This window comes from Muscardinus avellanarius, assembly GCF_963383645.1.
Source record: "Muscardinus avellanarius genome assembly, chromosome: 12".
Classification (NCBI taxonomy): Eukaryota; Metazoa; Chordata; class Mammalia; order Rodentia; family Gliridae; genus Muscardinus; species Muscardinus avellanarius.
In genome coordinates this window covers 75548573-75575527 of record NC_137798.1, presented here as the reverse complement: position 1 = coordinate 75575527, position 26955 = coordinate 75548573, and the positions used below count along the sequence as shown (strand labels likewise).

Here is a 26955-nt window from a genome sequence, read left to right as displayed (position 1 = left end):
TCCTCTGACATCCTGGACCACATAATCCTTGATTGTGGAGGGAGGTCCTGTGCATTGTAGAATGGCTAGCAGCCCTGGACTCTATTCCCTGGATACCAGCAGCATCCCTCCCGCTGTGACAACTGAAATGTCTCCAGATACTGGCAAATGTCTTCTGAAGGGTAAAAATCACCATCGGGGAAGAAACAATGATCTTAAACTAATACTAGTCAATGGTCAATATTGAGTGGGAAGAAAAAGGTAATAAAGGAACAAAAATAATTAAGGAAACATTTTTGCTCATCAAAAATGATGAATAAAAAAACTTTTGTTTCTTTCTTCTTGATACTAGTGATGGTTCTAACCTGAGCTAAACATCCCAGCCCTTTAAAAAAATTTTTTTTTCTTTCTTTTTTTTTTTTGTGATACTGGGGGTGGAACCCAGAGGCTTTTCTACCTTCGGGCTCTACTCCCAGACCTATTTTTATACTTTATTTGGAAACAGGGTCTCACTAAGTTGCTGAGAGCCTCACTAAGTAGCTGAGGCTGGAAATTTTTTTTTTTTTTTAATTTTGAAACATGGTCTCCCTTATTTACTGAGAATCGTACTAAGTTACAGAGGCTGGCCTTGAACCCAAAATCCTCCTGTTTCAGACTTCTAAGTATTAGAATTACAGGTATGCACCACCATCCTGGCTGAAGGGCACCTCCTTTATTTAAAAAAAATCCCCCAGAAAAATTTCTATACTCTGTTCTTCTTTACAAATTCAGAAATAGAACTTTGAGCCAAACTGTAGATGTTCTAAATACAGATGAACATATAAAATGGCTGAGTAAGAGTTTTTTTTTTTTTTTTGGGGGGGGGGGGCACTTGCATGTTTTTAGCAATGGAGATTTTAACACATACCTGGAAAGGAAAGTAGTTTACAATTCTCACAGAAGCAAAGTGGTCTACTGCAGTAAGCAATACACCAAATTCGGGGAATCTCTACCTTTTTGCCTTAATTTTCCCATCTGTTAAAAAAAAAAAAAAAAAAAAAAAAAACAGGTACAGGGAAAGGCAGAAAAGCAAAAAGGGTCTAATCTGAATTACAGAGGAGATGTCACAAAGTAATTTGTTGGTTACTAGTATCATACTAAGTGTTCATTCTCAGGGTTTGATCAGAAACGTCACAGTACCACGAGTACTAAATTTACAAATCTACTGTAGATCATAGTCTTATAAAATTATGAATAGATTAAAAACAAACTCCATACACAAAATAAATCTCCCTCAGAGAATTTAGCCTAAAATTCAGCTTCATATAAATAGATCTTTAGTTTATCATAAGAATTACTGCCATGAGAAACAGAGAAAATATGGTCTATCTCCAAATTATTTGTATTCAAATCCTTAAACTCAGCCGGGTGTGGTGGCGCACGCTTGTAATCCCCACGCTTGGGAGGCAGAGACAGGAGGATCACGCTGGTTCGGAGCCAGCCTCGCTGGCTTAAGAGACCCTGTTTCCAAATAAAAAATATATAAAATAGGTCTGGGAGTGTAGCCCGCAGGTAGGAGGGCTTCTAGGAACCCCAGTACCACCAAAAAAAAAAAAAAATCCTTTAACTCAATGTGCTAACTTCCTCTTCTGATGCACTAAAAATGTAAAGCAAACATTAAAGATTTTTGACTCTTCCTATAAGATAAAGAGGTAAGCATTTCTGAACAACTGTACCACATAAGAGAAGCCAATTAGAACCATAAGGCTCCTACTACATTCATTGATTCACGCAACAGACAGCTGTAGTATACCAACCACAGTGATAGTCTCTAGAGATAAAAGTATATATTTTCCTGTTCATTTATTTTCCTCGGAACAGAATAAGACATTCACAAGTGGAAGGGCAAGAAAAAGATATAAAAACAAAAAACCTGAAAGAAAGATCTTACCTTAATAGTGAAGCTTAAAAACAACTTCTTAAAGAGTAGAAAAATCAGAATGTTATAATGATCTCTACATATCCACGTTTACAGCAGCATAATTCACAATAGCCAAATCATGGAACCAACCTAGATGTCAACCTAGCATGTACACCATGCCTGGCGTAAAACTGTATTTTAAGAGTAGAAAAAAGAGCCAGGTGGCCAGGTGTGGTGGCACACACTTGTAATCCCCGTGCTTGGGAGGCAGAAACAGGAGGATCACGCAGGTTCAAAGTCAGCCTCAGTGGCTTAAGAGACCCTGTTTCCAAATAAAAATAATATAAAATAGGTCTGGAAGTATAGCCCAGTGTAGAAAGGTTTCTAGGAACCCCAGTACCACCAAAAAATAAATTAAAAAAGAGTTGGGTGTGATGACACATGCTTGTAATCCCAGCATTTGGGAGGCTGAGACAGGAGGATCATGGTTCAAGGACACCCTCAGCTACTTAGTGAGGCCCTTTGCAACTCAGTGAGACACTATTTCAAAATAAAGAATAAAAAATAGGAATAGGGGTAAAGCTTGGAGGTAGAACCTCCCTGGGTTCCATCCCCAGTACTGCAAAATAAAAAAAGCAGAAAAAAGGATAAAGATAAACACAAATACTATTTCTTTCTTTTCTTCTTTTTTTTGTTAGTACTGGGGATGGGACCCTTCTACCCTCCGGGCTATACTCCTGGACCTATTTTACATTTTATTTAGAAACAGGGTCTCTTAAGCCAGTGAGACTGGCTTCGAACCTGCGTGATCCTCCTGTCTCCGCCTCCCAAGTGTGGTGATTATAAGCGTGCGCCACCATGGCCGGCTGACACCAATACTATTTCAATTTAATCAGGTGCTGGAAGTCATAGCCAACTAAATCACTGAATGAGAAGGAAGACTAGAAAGGAAGACATAAAACTGTCATCATCTATAGAAAATCAAGAAATAACCTACAAATAATATATCACTATGAATAAGGAAGTTTAATGAGATTGCTGGACACTAAGCATTTTTTGGGGGGCGGGTCTGGGGATGAAACCCAGGGGCATTTGACCTCTGAGCTACACCCCTACCCTACTTTTTATTCTTTATTTTGAAACATGGTCTCACTGAGTTGCAGAGGGCCTCACTAAGTAGCTGAGGCTGTCTGCGAACTGCGATCCTCCGGTCTCAGCCTCCCAAATGCTGGGATTACAAGCGTGCGCCGCCACGCCCGGCTAGACACTAAGCATTTAACAGAGGAAAAAACAGAAAATGCACTTTACTTATTTTAATAGAAGAAAAATTATAAAATAATTTAATGTGTTTCCTTCTAATAGAGAAAATGATAAAACTTTGCAAAAGGGAATTTTAAAAGACAAAATACCAGGCGTGGTGGTGCACCCTTGTAATCCTACCATTTGGGAGGCTGAGACAAAAGGATTGCTGTTTGCAGACAGCCTCCACTACTACTTAGTGAGACCCTTTGCAGCTCAGTGAGACCTGGTTTCAAAATAAAGAATAAGCCTGGCATGGTGGCACAGGCTTGTAATCCCTGCGCTTGGGAAACTGAGACAGGAAGATCGGGCAGGTTCGAAGCCAGCCTCAGCTGGCTTAAGAGACCCTGTTTCCAAATAAAATATAAAATAGGTCTGGGAGTGTAGCCCAGAGATAGAAGGCCCCTGGGTTCCATCCCCAGTACCACCAAAATAATAATAATAATAATAATAATAATAATAATAATAATAAGTAGGGCTGGAGGTGTAGCTCAGAGGTAGAATGCCTCTGGGTTGGACTCCCAGTACAGTACCTCAAAAAAAAAAAAAAGACAAAATAAATGGAGGGATATAAATACTTAATAGAAGGATCTATATATTCAAAGCAATTCCAATAAAAATACCAAGTTCTCGCAAACTTTACCTGAGAGATACACCGTCAGGTATACCATGAGATATAGAAACTCAGCTTTAACAGAATACTGCAAGTTTCTGAGAAAAAGACCACCCTCTTAACAAATACTGGGTGTTAATCCCTATGTGACACTGGAGAATAAAATAACTCAGATAGAACTGAAATATGAACATAACAGAAGCAGGAATCCCTAAGAAACCAATTCTAAAAAATCTCTTTCAGATCTCTACAGAAAATACTTTACTCAAAAATGCTAATTATTAAAATAATTTTCATTTTATTAAATTTAAGAATGTATGATAATCAAAAGAAACCTTAAGCAAAATGACAAGCCTCAAACTGGGAGAAGTCTGTAATGTACATAACTAATAAAGGAAGAAAGAGTATGAATATATTTTTAAAGTGTCTCTTAATAAGAAAAAAGACAACTTCAAAGAAAAAATGATTGGGAGGCTGAGACAGGAAGATCACAGTTCACGGACAGCCTCAGCTATTTAGTGAGACACTGTTTCAAAAATAAAGAATAAGCCACTCAGGGTGGCGCACGCTTGTAATCCCAGCATTCAGAAGGCTGAGGCCAGAGGCTCGCAGTTTGCAGCCAGCCTCAGCTACTTAGTGAGGTCCTCCACAACTCAGTGAGACCCTGTTTCAAAATAAAGAATAAAAAATAGGGCAGGGGGTGTAGCTTGGAGGTAGAATGACTCCGGGTTCCATCCCAGACTGCAAAAAGAAAAAAGAAAAAAAAGAATAAATAAAAAAATAGGGCTGGGGGTGTAGCTCAGAGGTAGAATGCCCCTGGGTTCCATCCCCAGTACTGTAAAAAAAAAAAAAAGAAAGAAAAAATGAAACAAGACATATATAGGACTAGAAAAAACCAGAAACCCTCAGTGAAACCTTCATATAAAATACAATGTTGAGATAGGAGACTTCCAGAAAGATGGCGACGAAGCAAAACGGGGCTTACGAGCCCCGCTAACAACCAATCTCTATTACCACAAAATCAGCGCCTTTCATAGCCAGAAAACACCATCAGCAAAGAAACAAAAAATGTAATTTTAAGGGACAGAGAAAAAGAGGGCTGGAAAAACGAGACACCAGAAACCAGACCACAGTGCTGGAGCCGGAGCCGCGGTGTGAAGCGGCGGGCGCCATTTTGCCTTGCAGCACCAGGCTCCAGAGAGGAAGGGAACTCATAACGGAGCTCAGAAACCAGAGAGGAGATACGCCGGCCTCACGCCCAAGAACTCGGCAGCAGCATCTTACTGCTGGCGGCAGCGGCGAGTTCACCGGATGGCACCAGACCAACACACTCAACAGCCCACCAAGCTCCAGAGAGGAGCGGCAGACAGCGAGCCAAGGTGAGCCTCTGCGGAACAGCCGGGCGGGATTCAGCACATTTCTCGGCGCAGGGAGCAGCTAAAGCTCCCAGGGGCTGGGCTCAGCACACCCTGCAGAGACCCAGAGTGGAGTTCAAAAACAGAAAAGAAATACGCCAGCCTCACGGCCGAGGGCGTGGCAGCAGCGCCATATTGCTACCGGCGGCAGCAGCAGCGAATTCACCGAGTCCATGACAGCTCCATCTGCGCACTCAACAGTGAGTCAAACTGGGGCCCCTAGAGGAGAAATCCCAGTACTGTATTCACAGGGACTTGACCCAGTGGGGGAGTGGTGGTGGCAGAGATATTACACCATAGGAGAATGCCCAACCTGGCACCCCCCATGGTCTAAAGAAGCCTCGATTGACTCCCTGGGTCTGAGATTCTGCGATACAACCCAGTAAAGGAGTAGTGGGAACTGAGATACCATAGACTCGAGATCCACAGCACCTTAAGTGAAGTCGTAGTGACCAAGGGAAGAACCCAGAGAAGGCACAAACTTCCGAAATCATGGGAAAGAGGAATAACAATGGAGCAATAAATGTCCACAACCCCACAACATCAGAACCTGATAAAACAGAAATTCAGAGATTTCTAGAAGATCAAATCAGGAAAATAACTGTAGAAATAATAGAGGTGTTTCAAAAAGAATTCAGAGAGAGCCAAAGAGAGATAAAGGATGCAATTAATGAAGTAAAGGCCTCAATTCAAAGCACAAACAACCGATTAGACCACATGGAGAATAGAATCTCGCTCCTAGAAGATGATTATTCAAAAAACGAACGCATAGTTTCTAATTTAGAAAAAAAAAAAATCCGACAGCAGGAATCTGACATTGAAGAAATATGGGCCCATTTTAAGAGAGCTAACCTAAGAATAATTGGAATAGAGGAGAGAAAAGAAGGTGAAACCAAAGGGATTAACAATCTTTTCAAGGAAATAATAGCAGAAAATTTTCCAAACATAGAGCAAGAGGTCAATACACAGGTCCAGGAAACTTATAGAACCCCCGTTCGAGAGGATCAGAGAAGAGGATCCCCACGCCACATAATTGTCAAAATGACCAATGTGGAAGCCAAGCAGAGAATCTTAAAGGCAACAAAAACAAAGGGCCAAGTGACATTCAGAGGCAAACCAATTAGAATCACTCCAGACTTCCCAAACCAAGTCATGAGAGCCAGAAGGGCTTGGAGTAACATATTCCAAACTCTGAAAGAAAACAACTTCCAGCCAAAAATTTCCTACCCAGCAAAACTTTCTATCAAATTAGATGGGGAAATAAGAAGCTTCCACGACAAACAGAAACTGAAGGAATTTATGTCTTCAAATCCAGCGCTAGAGAAAATACTCAAAGAGATTAACTACAAAGAAGAAATAGGTAACACACACCAGAACCAGAGAAACAAGATTTTCCATCCAACAGACAACTAAGATTGGTTATCTGTGGAGATTCATTATTTATGTTAGTCTTTTACCTATCTCTAAATTGTATTGTTTGCTTTTATTGTTGCTAATTTTTAGGATTTCTAGTTGGAATATTAATATACCTTCAGATATAGCATTTGGAAATATTTTATCCCATTCTATCAGTAACTTTTAACTCTGTTTACACTGTCTTTGGATATACAATATTTTTTTATTTTTTAGGGAGTTTGTATACTCTTCTGTTGCCTGTGCCATTGAAATCATATCCAAGAAATCACTGCCAATTTCAATGTTGTGAGGTTTTATGACCCAGATTTTCTTCTAAAAGTTTATAGTATTAAGATTTATATTTAGGTCTTTTATCTATTTTGAGTTAATATTTGTATATGTGTTAGGTAAGCGTCCAATTTTATTCTTTTTATGTAATTATTATTTTTCAACAATATTTAGTTAAAAGATTATTATTTCCACCACCAAATGTTCGTGGAAACCTTGTCAAAAATAACTTGACAATATATGGAAGAATTTATCTCTAGGCTTTTATTTAACTCCAGTGGTTTATATATCTGCCTTTAGAACAGTACTACACTGTTTCAATTATTGTAGCTTTATATGGTTTGAAATCAGCAAATATACATCTTCTAGCTTTGTTATTCTTAGAGATTGTTTTGGGTATCTAGAGTCCATATTCCATATCAGGATAGATTTTTTCTGAAAAATAAATAAATGCATGATAGCTTCACCTAAAAAAAAAAGAAAAGAAAAAAATATTCTCTGGTAAGAAAGAAAGCAAAAAGAAATATTGAACTGTTATCTTTTAGTCATCAAAAGCTTGGTATCAGACAAATGAAACTGTTTTGTGAGATCATCGTTAATATTGGATAAATTGCTATAAAACTAGATGTCAACCACTAAGCCAAGCATGGGAAGGAGGGATGGGGAGGGAACGGGGTGGGGCTCGGGTAGGGGCTAACTGGGCGATGTGTGCATGTATGTCTACAAAAGTATTTTCTTTATACCATTATGATGTATGAATACATTGCACCAATAAAAAATAAATAAATAAATAAATAAATAAATAAATAAATAAAAAATAAATAAAATAAAATAAAATACAATGTTCAAGCCGGGCGTGGTGGCACACGCTTGTAATCCCCGTGCTTGGGAGATGGAGACAGGAGGATCGCGCTGGTTCGAAGCCAGCCGCACAGGCTTAAGAGACCCTGTTTCAAAAATATAAAATAGGTCTGGGAGTGTAGCCCAGAGGTAGAAGGGCTTCCAGGAACCCCAGTACCACCAAAAATTAAAAAATATATAATGTTCAACTTCATTAGTAATCAAAAAGGGTAGAGTAAAAGTGAGTCACACTTTACTTTCAAATGAATAGCAAATATTAAAAGTTTGCTAACATCAAATATTGATAAGCATATGAAACAATAAGGACTTCCACCCACTACTGGTGAGTATAAATAGGCAAAAATTATTTTGGAAAACATCTTAAAATCACCGAATTTTTATGTGTATATGAGGTACTGGGGATGGACCCCCAGGGCAATCTATCTACAAGCTACACTCTCCTCCCCAGCCCTTTTTATTTGGAAACATGGTCTCACTAGGTCACTGACAGTCTCACTAAGTTGCTACGGCTGGTCTCCAACTTGCTATCCTTCTAATTTCCCAAGTACTGAGATTGCAGACATGCATCACCCTGACCAGTTAGAACTTCCTAATAAAGTTGAATATGAAAATGCCCTAGCTGGGCGTGGTGGCACACGCTTGTAATCCCAGTACTTGGGAAGCTGAGATAGGAAGATCTCAGGTTCACGGCCAGCCTCAGCTACTTAGTGAGGGTCTCTGCAACTCAGTGAGACCCCGTTTCAAAAATAAAAAATAAAAATAGGGATGGTGGGTATATCTCAGAGTTAGAATGCCTCTGGGTTCAATCCCAGTACCACAAAAAAGAAAAGAAAAGAAAATGCCCTACTAACGAACTTATGTAGACTAGACATAAACATGTGTACCAGAAGACATACTGGAAATAATTGGACTAGCTAGCCACAGAAGAGTAGATAAACAGAATGTAGTCTATTCCCATAATAGCAGACTATACGACAGTGAGTATGAATAAACTATAGCTACAAATATCAACATGGGTGAGTCAATAAAACATATTGTAAAAAAAGGACTCTTACAGAAAAATATATACAATAAATAAAACATATATGTAGAAATACCTACAGAGACCGTATCCCAATAAAAGCAGAATTATCCACACAAAAAACAAAATTATATTCCTTCTTAAAGAAAACGGTGGAATGAACTGGGTGTAGTGGTGGATGTTTGTAATCCTAGTACTTAGGAGGCTGAGAAAGGAGGATGGCAGGTTCACAGCCAGCCTCAGCAACTTGTGAGACCCTCTGCAACTTAGTAAGACCCTGTTTCAAAATAAAGAATGAAACAGAGTTAGGGGTGTAGCTCAGAGGTAGAGTGTCTCCGGGTTCAAGCCCCAGCACCCCTCAGAAACAGAAAAAAGAAAAAAAAAAGAAAAAAGAGTGGAATTAAATGGAAAAAGAGTGCATGAAGTACCTATGGTTATTTATATATTTCCCTATATCTTAAGCTCTTGGTAGGTAGTTAATATCAGCTTGATTATTTTTCTCTACATTACAAATATATTTGATACGCTTTTTGGAATATATTTTTCACAATATTTTTTAACTAAAAGGACGTATAAAAGCAATCCATTAGAACAACTACATACTGATTGCCATGTGTCAGGAATGGTCCAAGCACTTTTATGCACTGTCTCATTGCTTCCTCATAATGATCTAAGGAGATTATGTGCCTCCTTATTCTGAGAAGAAGCCAGGTAAGAAGCATAAGTAAGCCTACCCAGCTGGTATACACTTATAACCTCAACATTTGGGAGGCTGACACATGAGGATCTCTGCCAGCCTCAGCTGCTTAGTGAAACAGTTTCAAAATAAAAAATAAAATAGGGCTGGGCGTGTTGTGTGTGTGTGTGTGTGTGTGTGTGTGTGTGTGTATGGTATAGGAAATTGAACTCAGGGGCATTCTACCTCTGAGCACTAAGTTGCAGAGGGCCTCACTAAGTAGCTGAGGCTGTCCATGAACCTGCAATCCTCCTGTCTCAGCATCCCAAGTACTGGGATTACAAGCATGCGCTACTACACCTGTCTCCTAACACTGAAATTTAAATTTGAAAATAATTGCAACAATACTAGGCATGGTGGCACACACCTGTAATCTCAGTACTTAGGAGGATTGCAGGTTCAAGGCCAGCCTCAGCAACTTAGCAAGACCCTGTTTCAAAATTTAAGAAACGGGCTGGGGGTGTAGCTTGGAGGGAGAATGCCCCTGGGTTCTATCCCTAGTACCAAAAGAAAAAGAAAAAAAAAAGAGAGAGAATAATTTAAATAACTATAAATAGGATAGTTAAATTGTGAAAAATCCACATAATAAAATATATGCCTCAGTAAAAATAATATCACAGAAAATTTGGTTGAGCTACTTCAAATATTTGCTGAATAATTATCAGTGCCAGATACTGATTTAAGACCTAGAAATTTAATAGTTTATAAGAAAACGTCCCTGACTTTAAGAAGCTTATAAATGCAAACAGATGAATGAGACAATTTCAAGTAGTAATTAATGCAATTAACAAAATTATTACAAGAATAAAATATCTGCTCAATGAACAAATAAAATAATAATATAAGGGATGAGGAAAAATGCAATTAAAAAGATAAACAAAACTGGAAAATACACCAAAGTATTATGTGTTCTAACAGGAGTACCCACTTTTCACTGTACTATTTATATCTTAATAGTTCATACTGTGCTGAATGGAAACATGGCACAGTGGCCAAAACCAAGAACTCCAGAGCAAGTGCTCAGACTCCGCTCTTTCTCACTTTGGTCTCCACAATTCTAAGTCAGGATAGTGAGAGTACCAACCTTGCAGAACTTGTGAAAACTGAATAGGCTTATGTGTCAGGTGTTCACATACGAATTTTTCTTTAAAAATTTTAAAAAAATGCCGGGCGTGGTGGCACACGCTTGTAATCCCCGCGCTTGGGAGGCGGAGACAGGAGGATTGCGCAGGTTCGAAGCCAGCCGCGCTGGCGTAAGAGACCCTGTTTCAAAAATATAAAATAGGTTTGGGAGTGTAGCCCGGAGGTAGAAGGGCTTCCAGGAACCCCAGTACCACCAAAAAACAATAATAATAATAATAAAAAAATAAAAATATAAAAAATTTATGATTATAAATTATGGTTATAAATTATATATATTATAAATTATGATTATAAATTATAAATTAGCTACCTCTGTCAAAAGAGAGAGGTAGGGGAGGAGTCAAGAAAATACGAAGCAATGTGACTGAGCAACACCTGGAATACTTTGTCTGGGACAAGGAGAAAAAGCCTCTAGGAGGTGGTGACACCTAACAAGTCAGTATTAGTAAGCTGAAGAAAGGAAGAGCTACATTTCTAAGGTATAAAATCTGCCAGGCATGGCAGCGCACACTTGTAATCCCAGCATTTGGGAGGCTAAGACAGGAGGATCCGGTTTCGAAGACAGTCTCAACTACTTAGTGAGGCCTTTTGCAACTCAGTGAGACCCTGACTCAAAATAAAGAATAAAAAATAGGGCTGGGGGTGTAGCTCAGAGGTAGAATGCCGCTGAGTTTCATCCCCAGTACTGCAAAAAAAAAAAAAAAAAGTATAAAATCTGAGCCAAGGATAGAGCTCAGCACAGAGTACTTTCCTAGCACCCACAAGGCCCTGGATTTAATCCTCAGCACTGATAAAAAAAAAAAGAATACAAAATTGGAAGATATTTATAATAGATAAAGTGAAAAATACATATTTTACCAAGTAAAATACAGCAATACATATTTTATTTATATGTATAAATACTTTAAATGCTGAGATTTACAAGCCATGTTTAGTTATTTCTTTCAGCTGCGTTGGCTTGGTTTGGGTCAGTTCTGTGAGTAGCTATTATACCGTAACATATAATAATGAGGCAAAGGATATTGATCTAATCCCCAAACATACCAGTTAGCTTTGTTCTGTTCTAATATTACAATTTGTCCTTGTCATTATATCTCCAGTGATAAGATCTAATGCTGCCTTAAAACCACATAAAGAGAACAGGTGCAGCACAGTAATCATCACAATACAGAGACCAGGATCTACATCAGTACAAACTGAATGACACTGCTTTTCTTACCTGGGTCCATTGCTGTCTTTTCTCCTGGTTGAACAGTTGCCTTGTTCGGCTTTGGTTCGCTGATCTGTGAACTCATTTGCACTCCTATCTACAACTTCTCCTGCATCAAGTGCTCTGTGTAGTCGATAGTTGACCATCTTCAGAACAATGAAAACAGCAGCTATCACAGGACAATAAACTGCTACTATAATCATGGAAGAAGGAAGGGCCTATGAGAGAAAGAAAAGAAAGATATGCACTTTAGAATATTTTATATTTTATTCAGTTTAGGAAATTTGTATCTAAAATAACACAACACACACACACACACACACACACACACACACACTTACATTCAAAGCATTATATTAAAAGTGCTAAGTTGCTGCAAAGGTCTAAGACTATACTGTTCATTACATAAGCCACCACATGAGGCAAGTGGGCACTTATAATGTGGTTCAGTTTGAACTGAGATGTATAGTGAGAATAAAGTAAAACTGGATCTCAAAGATACAGTATGAAGCCAAGGGTAGTGGTGCATGCCTGTAATCCTAGTTCCTAGGAGGCTGAGACAAGAGGATTGAGGGTTCAAAGACAGACTAGCAAATTCAGCAATTTGCAGTTTATTATCCTGCAACTTAGTGAAACTGTTTCAAAATAAAAAAATAAAATGTGGTTTAGATGCATGTGCCCTCTGGAGCTGTTCCCAAGTCTCTAGGCGACAGGACAGCTGTATTCCAACAGTTTTGCTTTTCCCAAAGAGGTAAAAGTGGGCAGACACACCTGGGTATCGGGTGACTTTGTTTAAACTTGCTCTCTATCTCCACTACTACCTTAAGCTCTCAGCTGATTCCAAGGTAGCTGACAACATAGATCATAAAAGGTCATTAATATTACAAGAAAACTGATGTCTTCCTTTACAGGGTTTCAGTGGTTCCCTAAAATCAAACACCAAAAAACTAGAAACTAGTTAGCTCACCTATTCTTCAGTTTTAAGATTCATCAAAAGGAGAAAACAAATGATTTGTACTATTTCCATATATATTAAATATAAATATTAAGGGATTTTTCATAATATTTATTTTTTAGTGGTACTTGGGATAGAACCCAGATTCTACCTCTGAGATATACTCCCAGCCTTATTTTTTATTCTTTATTTTGAAACAGGGTCTCACTGAGTTGCAAAGGGCCTCACTAAGTAGCTGAGGCTGTCCACGAACTGCAATCCTCCTGTCTCTGCCTCCCAAACGCTGGGATTACAAGCATGCACCACCATGCCTGGCAGATTATATACTCTTACTAAGTCATGGAGGGCCTCTCTAAGTAGCTGAGGCTGGCCATGAACCTGTAATCCTCCTGTCTCAGCCTCCCAGTAATTCCTTTGTACTGGGATTACAAGTGTGCACCACCACTCTGGGCAAATATTCATTTTTCAAAAAAAGATTTTTCAGAGACATTTAGAATTCTAATTAGTAAAAAAGTAGCAACTCATGAGAAAGCAGGTTCTTCAGAAGAAAAAAATAATTTACAGGATAAAATTGCTCATTCTTATTTTTTAAATATGATTTTTATATCTCATTCAACCACCTACTCAGTTAAACTACCTCCTAAGTTAAACTCTCTATTATGAATTTTGCTGGTAGGTAACTATTGACTTAATGTTAGTTATGTTTCATAACAAACAATACTTTAGAAAGTACTAATATTTAGCTGGGCATGGTGGCACACACTTGTAATTTCAGCATTTGGGAAACTGAGACAGGAGGATCCGGGTTTGTGGACAGCCTCGGCTACTTAGTGAGGCCCTTTGCAATTCAGTGAGACCCTGTTTCAAAAAATAAAGAATTAAAAACGGGGCTGGGGGTATAGCTCAGAGGTAGAATGCCCCTGGGTTCCATCCACAATACAGAAGGAAAAAAAAAGTACTAATATTTGTAAAAGGATCCTTTTTACCTTCTTGGGCTGTAATATATTTGTTAATGTTATATTCAAATTCATGTAGATGCAACCAAACACATTAATAGTCCCTAGAAATAAAAGCTGATCTGTTTTATTGTCAAATAAAAGTCTATCCACAGGTAAAAACTGCTTGTACAGGACTGGCTTGCCTTCCTCTGATACTACCACAGTGGACAGCAGAGAGACAGAAGGTGGCAGAGCACCTGGTGTAATACTGATGGACAAACAAGGCCTTCATTAAATAAGTATAAAGGTCACAGCACTGGAGGCACAAGATGAAGGCCTGCAGTCATCCCAGGCTTCAAATGGCTTTCCTAGTCATCGTAAAAGTGCATATCTTATACATCAGACCATACTTAAAGATAGTTAACACAGATAAGTTGGGTATTTTTATTATGTTATGACTAGCTTAATTTTTAAGATGCTTTTATTGTATACTTAATAGTAGATACTCAAACTAGTTCAGTAAGAAATCAGTGACTTAAGACTTGAAGGTTAATAGAGTGCAGACGCCCCACTTAAATCAAGACTAAGGCTATAAAAACAAAAATTATTTAAAAATTTTTTTCTTAAAATATCCATCATTAAGTCAGGTATATGGAATATACCTGTAATCCCAGTACTTGGGAAGCTGAGATAGAAAGATCACAGGTTCAAGGACAGACTCAACAACTTAAAAAAGACACTCAGCAAAGTAGTGCGACCCTAGCTCCAAATAAAAAAATAAAATGGCCTAGGGATGTAGCTCAGAGGTAGAATGCCCCTGGATTCCATCCCTACACAACACACACACACACACACACACACACACACACACACACACAAATATATATATGAGCTTATGTATTATATCATATCATACTATTATCTTATAGTTTTGAGCATATTTATAATAATAAATATTATGAGCTTGGAAGATAATTTTTAAAGCATCAGCCCTAAAGAATGTACCAGAAAATAATAAATTAAATTTAAGAATTCTGTTCACTAAGAGACAACAAAGAGACCAACCACAAACTAGAAAATGCATTAAAATAGGTATTATTGCATAGATGTACCTGTGTGTATGCATATATGTATATAAATGAGCTATATAAAGAACTCCTTCAAAATAACAAGAGGCAAACAGCCCAATAAAAATAAGGACAAAAGACACACTTACATAGCACAGAAAATACTAATGGCCAGTAAAAACAACACATGTCACTATGTTGGACTTCACCAGGAAAATACAATTTAAAACCACAATAGTAAAGCCAGGCGTGGTGGCACGTTCTTGTGGAGGCTGAGACAGGAGGACTGCAGGTTTGCTGCCAACCTCAGCTATTAATGAAGCCCTGTACAACTTAGATCCTGTTTCAAAATAAAGAATAAAGCCAAGTGTGGTGGCGCACACTTTTAATCCCAGCATATGGGAGGCTAAGACCTCTGGATCACGGTTCGTGGACAGCCTGAGCTACTTAGTGAGGCCCTCTGCAACTCCGTGAGACCCCGTTTCAATTTAAAAAGAATAAAAAATAGGGCAGTGGGTGGGTATAGTTCGGAGGTCGAATGCCCCTGGGTTCCATCCCCAGACCCGGGGGAAAAAAAAAAAAAAAGAATAAAAAATAGGGCTGGGGATGTAGCTCAGAGGTATAATGCCCCTGCGTTCTATCCCAAGCCCTGCAAAAAAAAAAAAAAAAAAAAAAATCAAAACCACAATAGTATACCATGCCAACAAATATTAAGAAATCAGATAAATATTGCATATTGCATTGAAGCTGGGTGAAGTGGCATGTACTTGTAACCCCAGTGACTCAGGAGGCTGAGGCAGGAAGATCTCATGTTCAAGGCAAGCCTGAGCAACTTAGTGAGACCCTGGCTCAAAATAAGGCATAAAAAGGACCAGGAACCTAGCTCAGTGATAAAAATGCCCCTGGATTCAACCCCCAATACCAACAGTAGTAAGTATAGAGAACCGGAACTTTGAAAACTGCTGGGGTACAAATTGATGGATGCACAGCCCAAGAGCCAATAATTTCTCTTTTATAAGTTAAAATTGAGAGTCTAACACATGCAACACTAAAAAACTTGCAAAAAATGAGTAAGAAGCCAAACATAGTGGCACACACTTGTAGTCCCAGTACTTAGAAAGCTGAGACAGGAGGATCACAGGTTCAAGACCAGCCTCAACAACCTGTGAGGCCCTCTACAACTTAGTGAGACCCTGTTTCAAAATAAAAAATAAAAAAAATAGAGCTAAGGGTATAACTTGGACGCAGAATGCCCAAGCTAGATTCCCAGTACCACTCCAAAAAAGGGAAGAAAACCTTAATTCTCAATTGAAAAACCAGCAGAAAAATAGAAAACTGTAAACTATTTACCAATGGAATATGGCAATGAAAACTAAAGTTACCTGCAGCCACACACAAACTGTACAAATACCACATAGTATATGCCAAGTGTAAACTTATGCTTTATTATATTTTACTGATTTTTCAGATAACTGTGCATTTTTAAAATCAGTTAAAAAGCTAAATTTTTAATATTAATATAAAGGTTTTCATAGAAAAAGAATACATCAGCATTTATATTTAACGAAGAGATCTATATGCATCTCAATAATGGATGGCTTAGCAATAAATCAATTTCCAGAATAAGGCAGTTTCTTACCTTCCACTTTATTTGCAAGAGGAGTTAAAAAATCTTAATTCTCAACTAAATGTCAGAGTACAACAAGAAGTATTAACAGGTAACAGACATGTCATCTAGACATTCAGATTAAATACAAAGCCAAAAGCCTCCCAACTAAGAACTGGATAAAGATGCTTTTAATATGATCATTCTTCTAAAAGTTGGATGGGCAGAAATGCAAATTAAAACCACAAATCAAAGCCACATCCCATCCAAAAGGATGGCTACTACTTAAAACACAAGGCACTGGTGAGGTGTGGATAAACTAGAACCCTTTACGCAATGTTGATGAAAATGTAAGGTGGTGTGGCCCCCATAAAAACAGTAGAGCAGCTCCTCAAAAAGTTGAAAATATAATCACCATATGATCTAACAATCCTACTACTGCATATATATCCAAAAGAATTGAAAGCATGATCTCAATGAGATTATATGCACACACAGGTATAAAACAGCATTATTTGTATTTGTGTAGACGCAAGCCAAATATCTACCGATGAATGAATGAACACACAAACTGTATGTTCATACAAAGAAATGTTATTCGGCCTTGAAAGGGGAATCTTGTCATATGCTACAAAATAAATAAGCCTTGAGGACAGGATGCTAAGTGAAATAAGCTAGCCCCAAGACAATATGCTTGGTAAGTCCGTTTACCTGAGGCATCCAAAGTAGTCAAATTCAGGAAACAGAATGGGGGCTGGAAGTGGTGGAAAAAGAGAGTTGTTCCATGGATATATTTTCAAGTTTACAAAATAAAGAATTCTAAATCTAGGGAATCTATTATGTAACAATGTGAGTATACCTAACACCACTGAACAATACAGTAGTCTCTGGGTAAGTGTGTTCCAAGACCTGCTCCAGAAGATGCCTGAAACTGCAGGCAATACCTGATCCTGTATGTTTTTTTCCTACACATACATATGATAAGGTTCAATTTATAAATTAGACACAGTATGCAGTCAGCAATGTCCTGCAGATTGTAACAACCTCAGCATACAATTTCTTTAAGTCAAGAACATTTATCTTGTTATGTAAAGGAAGCACTTTACAGCATTTCTGAATTGCCAGTACCACTATTCTGGAGCTTTGGGACTATTTAGTTGAAAAAAATTAAAAAGCTTCCTTGGACATTTAGTATGTGATACTGCCACAGTGGAGGTGATAACCAAATGGGCTACTAAATGACTGCCATGAGGGTAGTATATACAGTGTATATACGGTAGACAAAGGTTAGTCACATGCTGGACAAGGAGGCACCAACTCAGAACAGTGCTCTATTTAAAACTGATTTCTGGCCGGGCGTGGTGGCGCACGCTTGTAATCCCCGCGCTTGGGAGGCGGAGACAGGAGGATCGTGCAGGTTAGAAGTCAGCCGCGCACGCTGGTTTAGGAGACCCTGTTTCCAAATAAAAATATAAATAGGTCTGGGAGTGTAGCCCGGAGATTCAAGGGCTTCCAGGAACCCCAGTACCACCAAAAAAAATAAAAAAATAAAACTGATTTCTGGCCAGGCGTGGTGGTGCACGCTTGTAATCCCCACACTTGGGAGGCTAAGACAGGAGGATCACACAGGTTCAAAGCCAGCCTCAGCTACTCAGTGAGGCTCTCAGCAACTTAGTGAGACCCTGTTTCCAAACAAAGTATAAAATAGGTCTGGGAGTATAGCCCGGAGGTAGAAAGCCCCTGGCTTCCACTCCAGTACCACAAAAAAAAAAAAAAAATGATTTCTGGAACTTTCCAGTTAATATTCTCAGAAAGCAGATGACCACAGATAACTAAGACTGCAGAAAGTGAAACCACAGATAAAAGAGGACTACTGTACTCTTGAAAATGGCTCGGAGTTTTTTAAAAGATAAAAATGTTTAGATTGATGGATTTTGTTATGAGTTTTTCACCATGTTTTTTTTTTTAAAAAAAGCTGGATAAATTAGTATTTCACTTTGTCTTCTCTCTAGTAAGGAAAGAAAATGAAATGCTGAGAAACAAGCTGGGAGACCAAGCAGTTTACAAGACAATTTAGCCTTCTTTAATTCTGACGACTCATTCTTAACATAGAAAAACTGTGATACTTCATCCAGGAGTAATCAGTTCAAGTAAATCAATATGTTAAATATTTTTTATAGACTCCTTGAAGCCACTTGGAATCATAGAAATGACCAACTAGAATTACCACAGTCATAAGGTAAACTTGTTCTATATTTTGTTTCAAAATGTTAAGTGAGGCCAGGGGTGGGGGGCGTACGCTTGTAATCCCCGCGCTTGGGAGGCGGAGACAGGAGGATGGTACAGTTTTGAAGCCAGCCTCGCTGGCTTTAAGAGACCCTGTTTCAAAAAAAATAATTTAAAAAAGTATAAAAAATAGGTCTGGGACTGTAGCCCAGAGGTAGAAGGGCTTCCAGGAACCCCAGTACCACCAAAATGTTAAGTGAATGACTTTCTCCTGTGGTCTACTATGTTTCTACCTACTCTGCATGGCAAATAAATAAATAAACACATACATAAAGTTTTAACCAGGCTTGGTGCCACACAATTGTAATCCCAGGATTACAGGAGGCTGAGACCTGGTTCGCAAACAGCCTCAGCTACACAGTGAGGCCCTTTACAACTCAGTGAGATCCAGTTTAAAAAGTAGGGCTGGGGGTGTAGATCAGAGGTAGAAAGTCCTTGGGTTCCATCCCCAGTACCATAAAAAATAAGTCTTTTACACAATGCTCATTTCCTTTTGCAGCAATGTGAATGCACATATGATCTCTGACTATGCTTTATTTTGTATTCATAAATTTTCCTACTTCTACCAGACTCGATATCTATAAGTATACTATTGCCGGATTGTTTCCTTAACAGACCTGTAGCTTCTCCATCCATTGATCTCAATGCATCTTTGTAGTCCATGCTGAAAAGCCATTTACCACTAAATCTAATACTCAATATCAACTAACATCTAATACTTCGTGATTACTTTGTGTGATCACATTTCTAAGCACTTTATGCACAGTATCTATCATAATCCATTATGAGGTTAGCTCTATTATTCTCTCCACTTTACAGATGGAGAAGACAAAGCACAAAGAGGAACTTGGTTTCTAAACGAGTCCTTACGGAGTACTTTAGCTCCAGAGTCAGTAGTCAGCAAACTTACTGATTACTTATGGTTACTTAACAACCACACTATGGGATGTGGGGAGGGTACAAGAGATTGAACCCAAGGATGTTCTATTCTGAGCTATACCCCAGCCCTATTTTTTTTTTCAAAACAGGGTATCACTAAGTTGCTGAGGGTCTTGCTAAATTGCAGAGGTTGCCCTCAAATCTTAGGATCCTCCTGTCCAACCTCCCAAGTACTGAAATTACAAGTTTGTACCACTACACCTGGCTATAACCATACTTTTATGAGACACCTTGCAATATTTTTGTTTTGTTCTAGTCTTGCTAGGTAGCTGAGTCTAGCCTCAAACCTGTGATCTTCCTGTCTCAGCCTCCCAAGTACTGAAATTATAGCATGCTCCACCATACTCAGCTATTTTGGTACATTTTTACAACTGTGTATTGACCAAGTCAAGATACACAAGGCTATCATCATCAAACATTTGCCGTTTCTTTCTGGTAAGAATATTAAAAATCCTCTCCTCTAGCTATTTTGGTTTATGATACGGCTATAATCACCTTCTGTGTAGTAGAACACCCCAACTTATTCCTCCTCTCTGGCTGTAACTTTGCACCCATTTGCAAGTTCTGTTTTTAATGTAAGGCCCAACAAGTCACATTTCACAATTTGAAGAGGATCTGTTGTAACTACTCTGCTGTTACAAGGTAAAAGTCACCATAGACAAATGAGCATGGTGTGTTCCAATAAGACTTTATGAACAATGAAACTCAGATTTTATATAAATTTCACATCATAAAACACACTCAATTTTTTTCAACCAATAAAAAAATATAAGAACCATTCTTAGCTCATGGGTCAGATAAAAACTACATAAGACATATTTTGCTAATTTCTGCTCTAAATAATTTTCTTTTCCTCTTTAACTAACCAATAACTACACAAAAGATCACCAACCACTTTTCCCTCATATGTACCAAGTGCAAATCCATAACCTCCAACACCAATAGTTTCCTCCAACTGTGAAGCAAAGCAGCTGCTCGCAAACAGAGGCCAGTACTGGCTCTTTCACAATGTGTTCCCCTGAAATCCAGGAACATGCAACAGGGCCATTTAGTAATAAAATTCTAGAAACAGCTTATCTTGCTGTTTTGTCAGGGTAAAATGATTATAATTAATTTTTTAAAGTACTTGTAAAGTATTTCAGAAAAATCATATAGTATACCTGCTTATTACTATAAGAAGCTATAATAATTTTGGATACCACCACTTTTTTCTGTGTTCCTCCTTAATGAGAAAATTTATCAATGTGCATTAGAAAGCATTTGTTTAGTCTACTGTAGAAAACTGGTTCCACAGAAAGCACTAGAAAAAAAAACTGATAAAAAATTTCAAAGGCCTTATGTCACTACTGGACAGTTTTAAAACAGGTAACTGACAAAGGACCAGGGACAATATAATAAAGTTTTAAATACATCCACACATGAAGACTGAGTCTTATCTCTCTAAACAAAGATAAACTGTGAGAAAATCATAGAAAATTTAAAAAACCAAAAAGCATTTGGGTCAGCCTTTCAAAACAATACAAATAGCCACAAGTTCACATTTCTTTATACCTCTGTACTTCAGATGTTTTTCCTCAAAATGTTTAGCTATAAATCTATAACTAATAAATACAACTGCCACTCCCTTGAAGCTACACTTTACTGTCTTCACTACAATATTAACTTTTTCTAGTAGCGTTATGTTAAACTATAATATGTCTGATATTATAGTTTAACATAACGCTACTAGAAAAAGTTAATATTGTTTAACATAACGCTATTAGAAAAATATTGTTTCCACATTCAAAATACTGAACTCAAGCAGGTTATTATTTTTAAGTCTGTACTTCCCTGGTCTGTGAATGGCGCCAACTGCTAAGGTAAGAAAATGATGCCTCCAACGAGCTACCACAGAGACCACCACTGGCAAATACAGAAGGAAAAAGTGAGCCTAGCCTTGTCTTACCTTGAAAGTTCTGCCTGTCCTACCAATCTCTTGTAGAAAAACAAATCACAGATACTAATCCTATCCTAAATTTTAGGTTCTATCAATATCTGGGCTGTTTCTAACACTTTTTCATATGAAAACGGAACAGTAAAAAAATCTGCCTTCTTTCCAGTCTGCCCGAAGTCAACCAGTCCTGTGGCTGTTCTCACAAGGTACAAATACATGATGAGAAGTACTAGCCACTCTTGGTAAAGCTCTGCAAAGCAAGCCAATCTAAGTTCTAGCTTTCCTACTCTACACCTAAAATGTGTATGTGGGGTGGGATCTCCTTACTCATCCTGGTGCAAATATGTGGGCTTATTGACAAGAAGAATAAACAGATACATTAATTTCTGCAATGTGTAAAATTCAGTCCCACAACTATATCACCTTTTATTTCTGGTGAACGGAAAGAATGCTGGAAAGAAGGGAGGGCAAAGGGCTTAGTAATCAAATATTACCACAAACCTAGGAAATTGCTGTCAATTGAGAACACACTGAGAGGCTAGATAAGAAAATGAATGTCCATAATAAGCCTGCAGTTTTCACATACAAGGTGCCCCCAAAGAACTGAGGAAGAGCTCTATATCAACAGTCATGTCTCTAGGGATTTCGCCTTCTTGCCAGCTTCCTTTGAGGGTTGAGATAAAGCTTCTAGTTAGATGTTTCCTTTCAGAAGAAGAAAATGCAAAAGAAAAGTAGAAATATACTGTCCATCTTGAGATTTGGGAATACCTTCCCACAGGAAAAAAAATGTAATATTCTATAAACCCAAATACACATAGAGTCAAATCAATCTCAGAGGGCTAGCTAGGAACCTCTGCAACAAACTCAGAATACATTTTGCTCAAAGAACTTGTTTACGAGTGAGATAATCGAACTTGCACCTATCCATATTTCTGCAGCTTGGGGGAGAGGTAACTGAGAATTGAACCCCGGGGCACTCCACCACCAAGCTGCACCCCAGCCCTTTTTATTTTGAAAGTGTCTTGCTAAGTTACCCCCCCCTCTGACCTCCAGTCTTCATTCCTCCTTTCCCACCTCCCAAGTACCAAAATTACAGTATGTACCACCTCACCAGCTCATTTTTGTGATTTTTAACTTTATCTTTAATAATTCTGTATCATAACATTCAATATCTGCATATTATTAAATTGTAAGACCATATGTTATTATAAATACACAAAAGAAAAATAGAGGGAAAAGTAACTGAGCAAGGGGCAAGTAACAGAAGACTGTGTAATGACTCCCATAATCACGCTTCCTTGCTGAGGGTAGTTCTTGGGGGCAGGGACCTAACTATAGTCAAGTATGTACAGTCAGCTCTCTGTATATCTGTGGATTCTACACCTATAGATTCAACTAACTACAGACTGAAGAAGGGGAGAAAATGATTGTGTTGTTACTCTATAATACAGTGTAACAACTATTTACATAGCACTTATACTATATTAGGTTTTATAAGCAATCTAGAGATGACTTAAAGAATACAGAAAGATAAATTTAGATTGTACACAAATGCTACACCATTTGATGAGCATCTCAGGCTTTGATATTGGAGGGGTCCTGGAATCAATCCCATAATGATACTAAGAGACAACTGTAGAGTAATATGGTGGACCACAAATGAAATTCTGTAAAAAAAAAAAAAAAAAGAGCAAGATGGAGAGGGGAAAAAATGGAATGTGCTTTGTGTGTGTGTGATACTGAGGATTGAACCCAGGGGCACTCTACCTCTGAGCTACACCCAAAAATCCTATTTTATTTTTATTTTTTTGAACAAAGTCTCATTAGGTTAATAAGCATCTCATTACCTACTGAGGCTTTCCTTGTACCTTTGATCCTCCTGTCTCCACCTCCCAAGTACTGGGATCACAGGCCCATGTCACCAAGCTTGGTTGGAATGTACTTTTGTGTGTGTGGGGGGGGGGGGTGTACTGGGGTTCCTGGAAACCCTTCTACCTCCGGGCTACACTCCCAGACCTATTTTTATATTTTTACTTGGAAACAGGGTCTCTTAAGCCAAAGAGGCTAGCTTCGAACCGGTGCGAGACGGTGCGATCCTCCAGTCTCTCGGGTCTCCGAAGCGCGGGAATTACAAGCACGCGCCACCACGCCCAGCTGGAATGTATTTTAATAGCATAGCTTTTAGCCAGGCATGATGGCACACGCTTGTAATCCCAGCATTTGGGAGGCTGAGACAGGAGGATTGTGGTTCGCAGACGGCCTCAGCTATTTAGTGAGGCCCTTTGCAACTCAAGTGAGATGCTGTTTCAAAATAAAGAATAAAAAATAGGACTGGGGGTGTATGTAGCTCAGAGATAGAATGCCCCTGGGTTTCATCTCCAGTACTGCAAAAAAATAAAATAAAATAAAAAACATAGCTTTTCCCCAGTTTCCAAAATCATCTTTAAATGGCTACAAGGAACAAAAGGAAGTTAATTAATAATTTTCACATAATTCCAAAAAGCCTTCAAATAATTTCTATCTAGAAGGATTTGTCAAAGACAGCACATTTTGAAATTTTCAAAAACGAATATCGCCAATCTAGGGAATGGCGGCACAGGACATGCCGCAATCCCAGGACTTGGCAGGCTGAGACAAGAGAATCACAGGCTCAACCCCAGCTCAGCAACTAAATAAATATACAAAACAATCTAAGTCATAGAACTAATAATGCACAAATATTCTTCCCAAAACTAATCCATCCTGTGTGTTAAGGGATTTTCTGATGAGCTCAATGTATGTATTCCCAAACCACTAAGCAGCAACACACCTTAAGTACAAAAGGTAACTGCTATGCTTAGGAATTATGGCTAGTTACTAAAATATCTCATAACCAGCAAATAAAAATAGAAATATAGAAGTTTTTACACATCTCAAAGAATCTGGTACAAACTTATCTTTCAATATAATATCCGAAACATTTTACAAAAAATTCTCAAAATGCAATCTGAAAGAATTACTTGAAAACATAATTTAGAGGTATCAATAATGTTTGATTTATATATGGTTTTCTGAGCAGACCTAACCATTCTGGAGAGAAGGTGGGGTAGTTACTATAATGACTAGTAAGTATCTCCTTTTATAAATTAATGGCTACATTTTGGTATATAAATCACTCCTTTATTAGCTTAATCAGTTTAAGTAAATCCCTGAACAAACTGATAAAACTGAATTCCCAAATGGTATACATGAGGATCAGAAGCTGTCTTACAGTCCTATTTATAGTTTGACCTATTTTTCAGAATTCATAGTAAGTGAAATTAAGCATTCATTAACAAGTTATATTAACATGTCTGCAATTCTGAAGAATGGTAACAAGTTTATCCTGTTACTATAGGTCGCAAAATGCTAGCTCAGGATATATTTAATGGGATTACCTTATAAATAAATACATATCAAATAATTAGCTTCTTGTGTTATATAAGTGTATAACCATATGCTAATAGATGCAGTACCCCAATAAGAACAAAATAAATCACATAATAGCTCAAATTCAAGGCTTAAAATAGAAATAAATCAATAACAAAAGTATTATGCCAAAAGAATAATCAAAGTTATGAGGATCAATTAAAATATTTCTAAGTAAACCAAATAAGGATACCTCAAGGAAAGAAAATTACAGACCAATATCCTTGATGGGCATAGATGCAAAAATTCTAAACAAAATACCAGCTATACACATTCAAAACTATATCAAGAAAATTTTACACTACGACCAAATTGGTTTCATCCCAGAAAAGCAAGGCTGGTTCAGAAATCAATACATGCTATTCACCACATAAATAGAACCGAGAACAAAAACCATACGATCATATCAATAGATGCTAAAAAAGCATTTGAAAAAATCCAACACCCATTCATGTTAAAAACACTGCAGAAGGCCGGGTGTGGTGGTGCACGCTTGTAATCCCAGCATTTGGGAGGCTGAAACCTGAGGATCGCGGTTCGAGGACAGCCTCAACTACTTAGTGAAGCCCTCTACAACTCAGTGAGACCCGGTTTCAAAATAAAGAATAAAAAATAGGTCAGGGGGTGTAGCTCAGAGGTCGGATGCCCCTGGGTTCCATCCCCAGACCCGCAAAAAAAAAAAAAACACTGCAGAAAATTGGAATAGAAGAAATATATTTCAACATCATTAAGGCAATATACTATAAACCCAAAGCCAACATCATATATCATATTAAATGGGGAGAAACTGCAAGAATGTCCTATGAAATCACGAACACGATAAGGATGCCCTCAAGATTCTTGCCACAGCAATAAGACAAGAGAAGGATATTAAAAGAATTCAAGTAGGAAAAGCGGAATTAAAATTAGCCTTGAGCTGGGCGTGGTGGCACACGCTTGTAATCCCCGCGCTTGGGAGGCTGAGACAGGATGGATGATCGCGCTGGTTCGAAGCCAGCCTCAAGCTACTTAGTGAGGCTTTCAGCAACTTAGTGAGACCCTGTTTCCAAATAAAAATATAAAATAGGTCTGGGAGTATAGCCTCTGGGTTCCACCCCCTGTACCACACACACACAAAAAAAATTACCCTTGTTTGCAGATGACATGATCTTTATCTATAAGACCCAAAGAACTCAACCAAAAGACTACTGGAGCTGATTAATCAGCTCAGCAAAGTTGCAGGATACAAAATCAACCTAAAGAAATCAGTTGCTTTTCTGTATGTCAACAATGAATCCATAATAAAAGAAATAAAGAAAACAATCTATTCACAATAACCTCAAAATCAATAAAATACCTAGGAATAAACCTAACCAAAGACATAAAAGACCTCTACAATGAAAACTCTAAAACATTAAAGAAAGAAATTGAAGACCTTGGAAGATGGAAAGATCTCCCTTACTCATGGATAGGAAGAATATATATCATCAAAATGATCATTCTGCCAAAAGTAATCTACATTCAATCCAATTTCTATTAAAATACCAATTAAATTCTTCATAGACCTAGAAAAATCAGTCGTGAATTTTATATGGAGAAAGAAACGACCCAGAATAGCAAAGTAATTCTCAGCAATAAGAATCATGCAGGAGGCATCACAATCCCTGACTTCAAATTATACTACAAAGCAACAGTAGTAAAAACAGTATGGTATTGGCACAACAACAGGCATACAAACCAACAACGGAAGAGAATAGAAGATACAGAAACAAGCCCACACACTTGTAATCAACTGATCTTTGACAAAGGGACCAAATTCATATGCTGGAGAAAAGACAACCTTTTCAACAAATGGTGCTGGAAAAACTGGCTATCCATTTGTAGAAAGATGGAACTAAATCCTTACCTCACTATGCACAGGAATCAACTAGAGATGGATCAAAGA

The 26955-nt window shown here is 38.1% G+C and overlaps 1 protein-coding gene across 2 annotated transcripts in view; it reads right to left on the bottom strand.

The window, feature by feature from the left end:
* The window catches only part of PCNX1 (pecanex 1), a gene marked incomplete at both ends in the record, with an annotated part of 169946 nt that overhangs the window by 126400 nt on the left and 16591 nt on the right, over nucleotides 1-26955 (bottom strand). For both annotated transcript variants that reach the window (XM_080706775.1, XM_080706776.1), the window contains one exon: nucleotides 11870-12078. In XM_080706775.1, the coding sequence (XP_080562901.1) occupies nucleotides 11870-12078 (209 nt within the window). The remainder of the gene's footprint in view (nucleotides 1-11869; nucleotides 12079-26955) is intronic.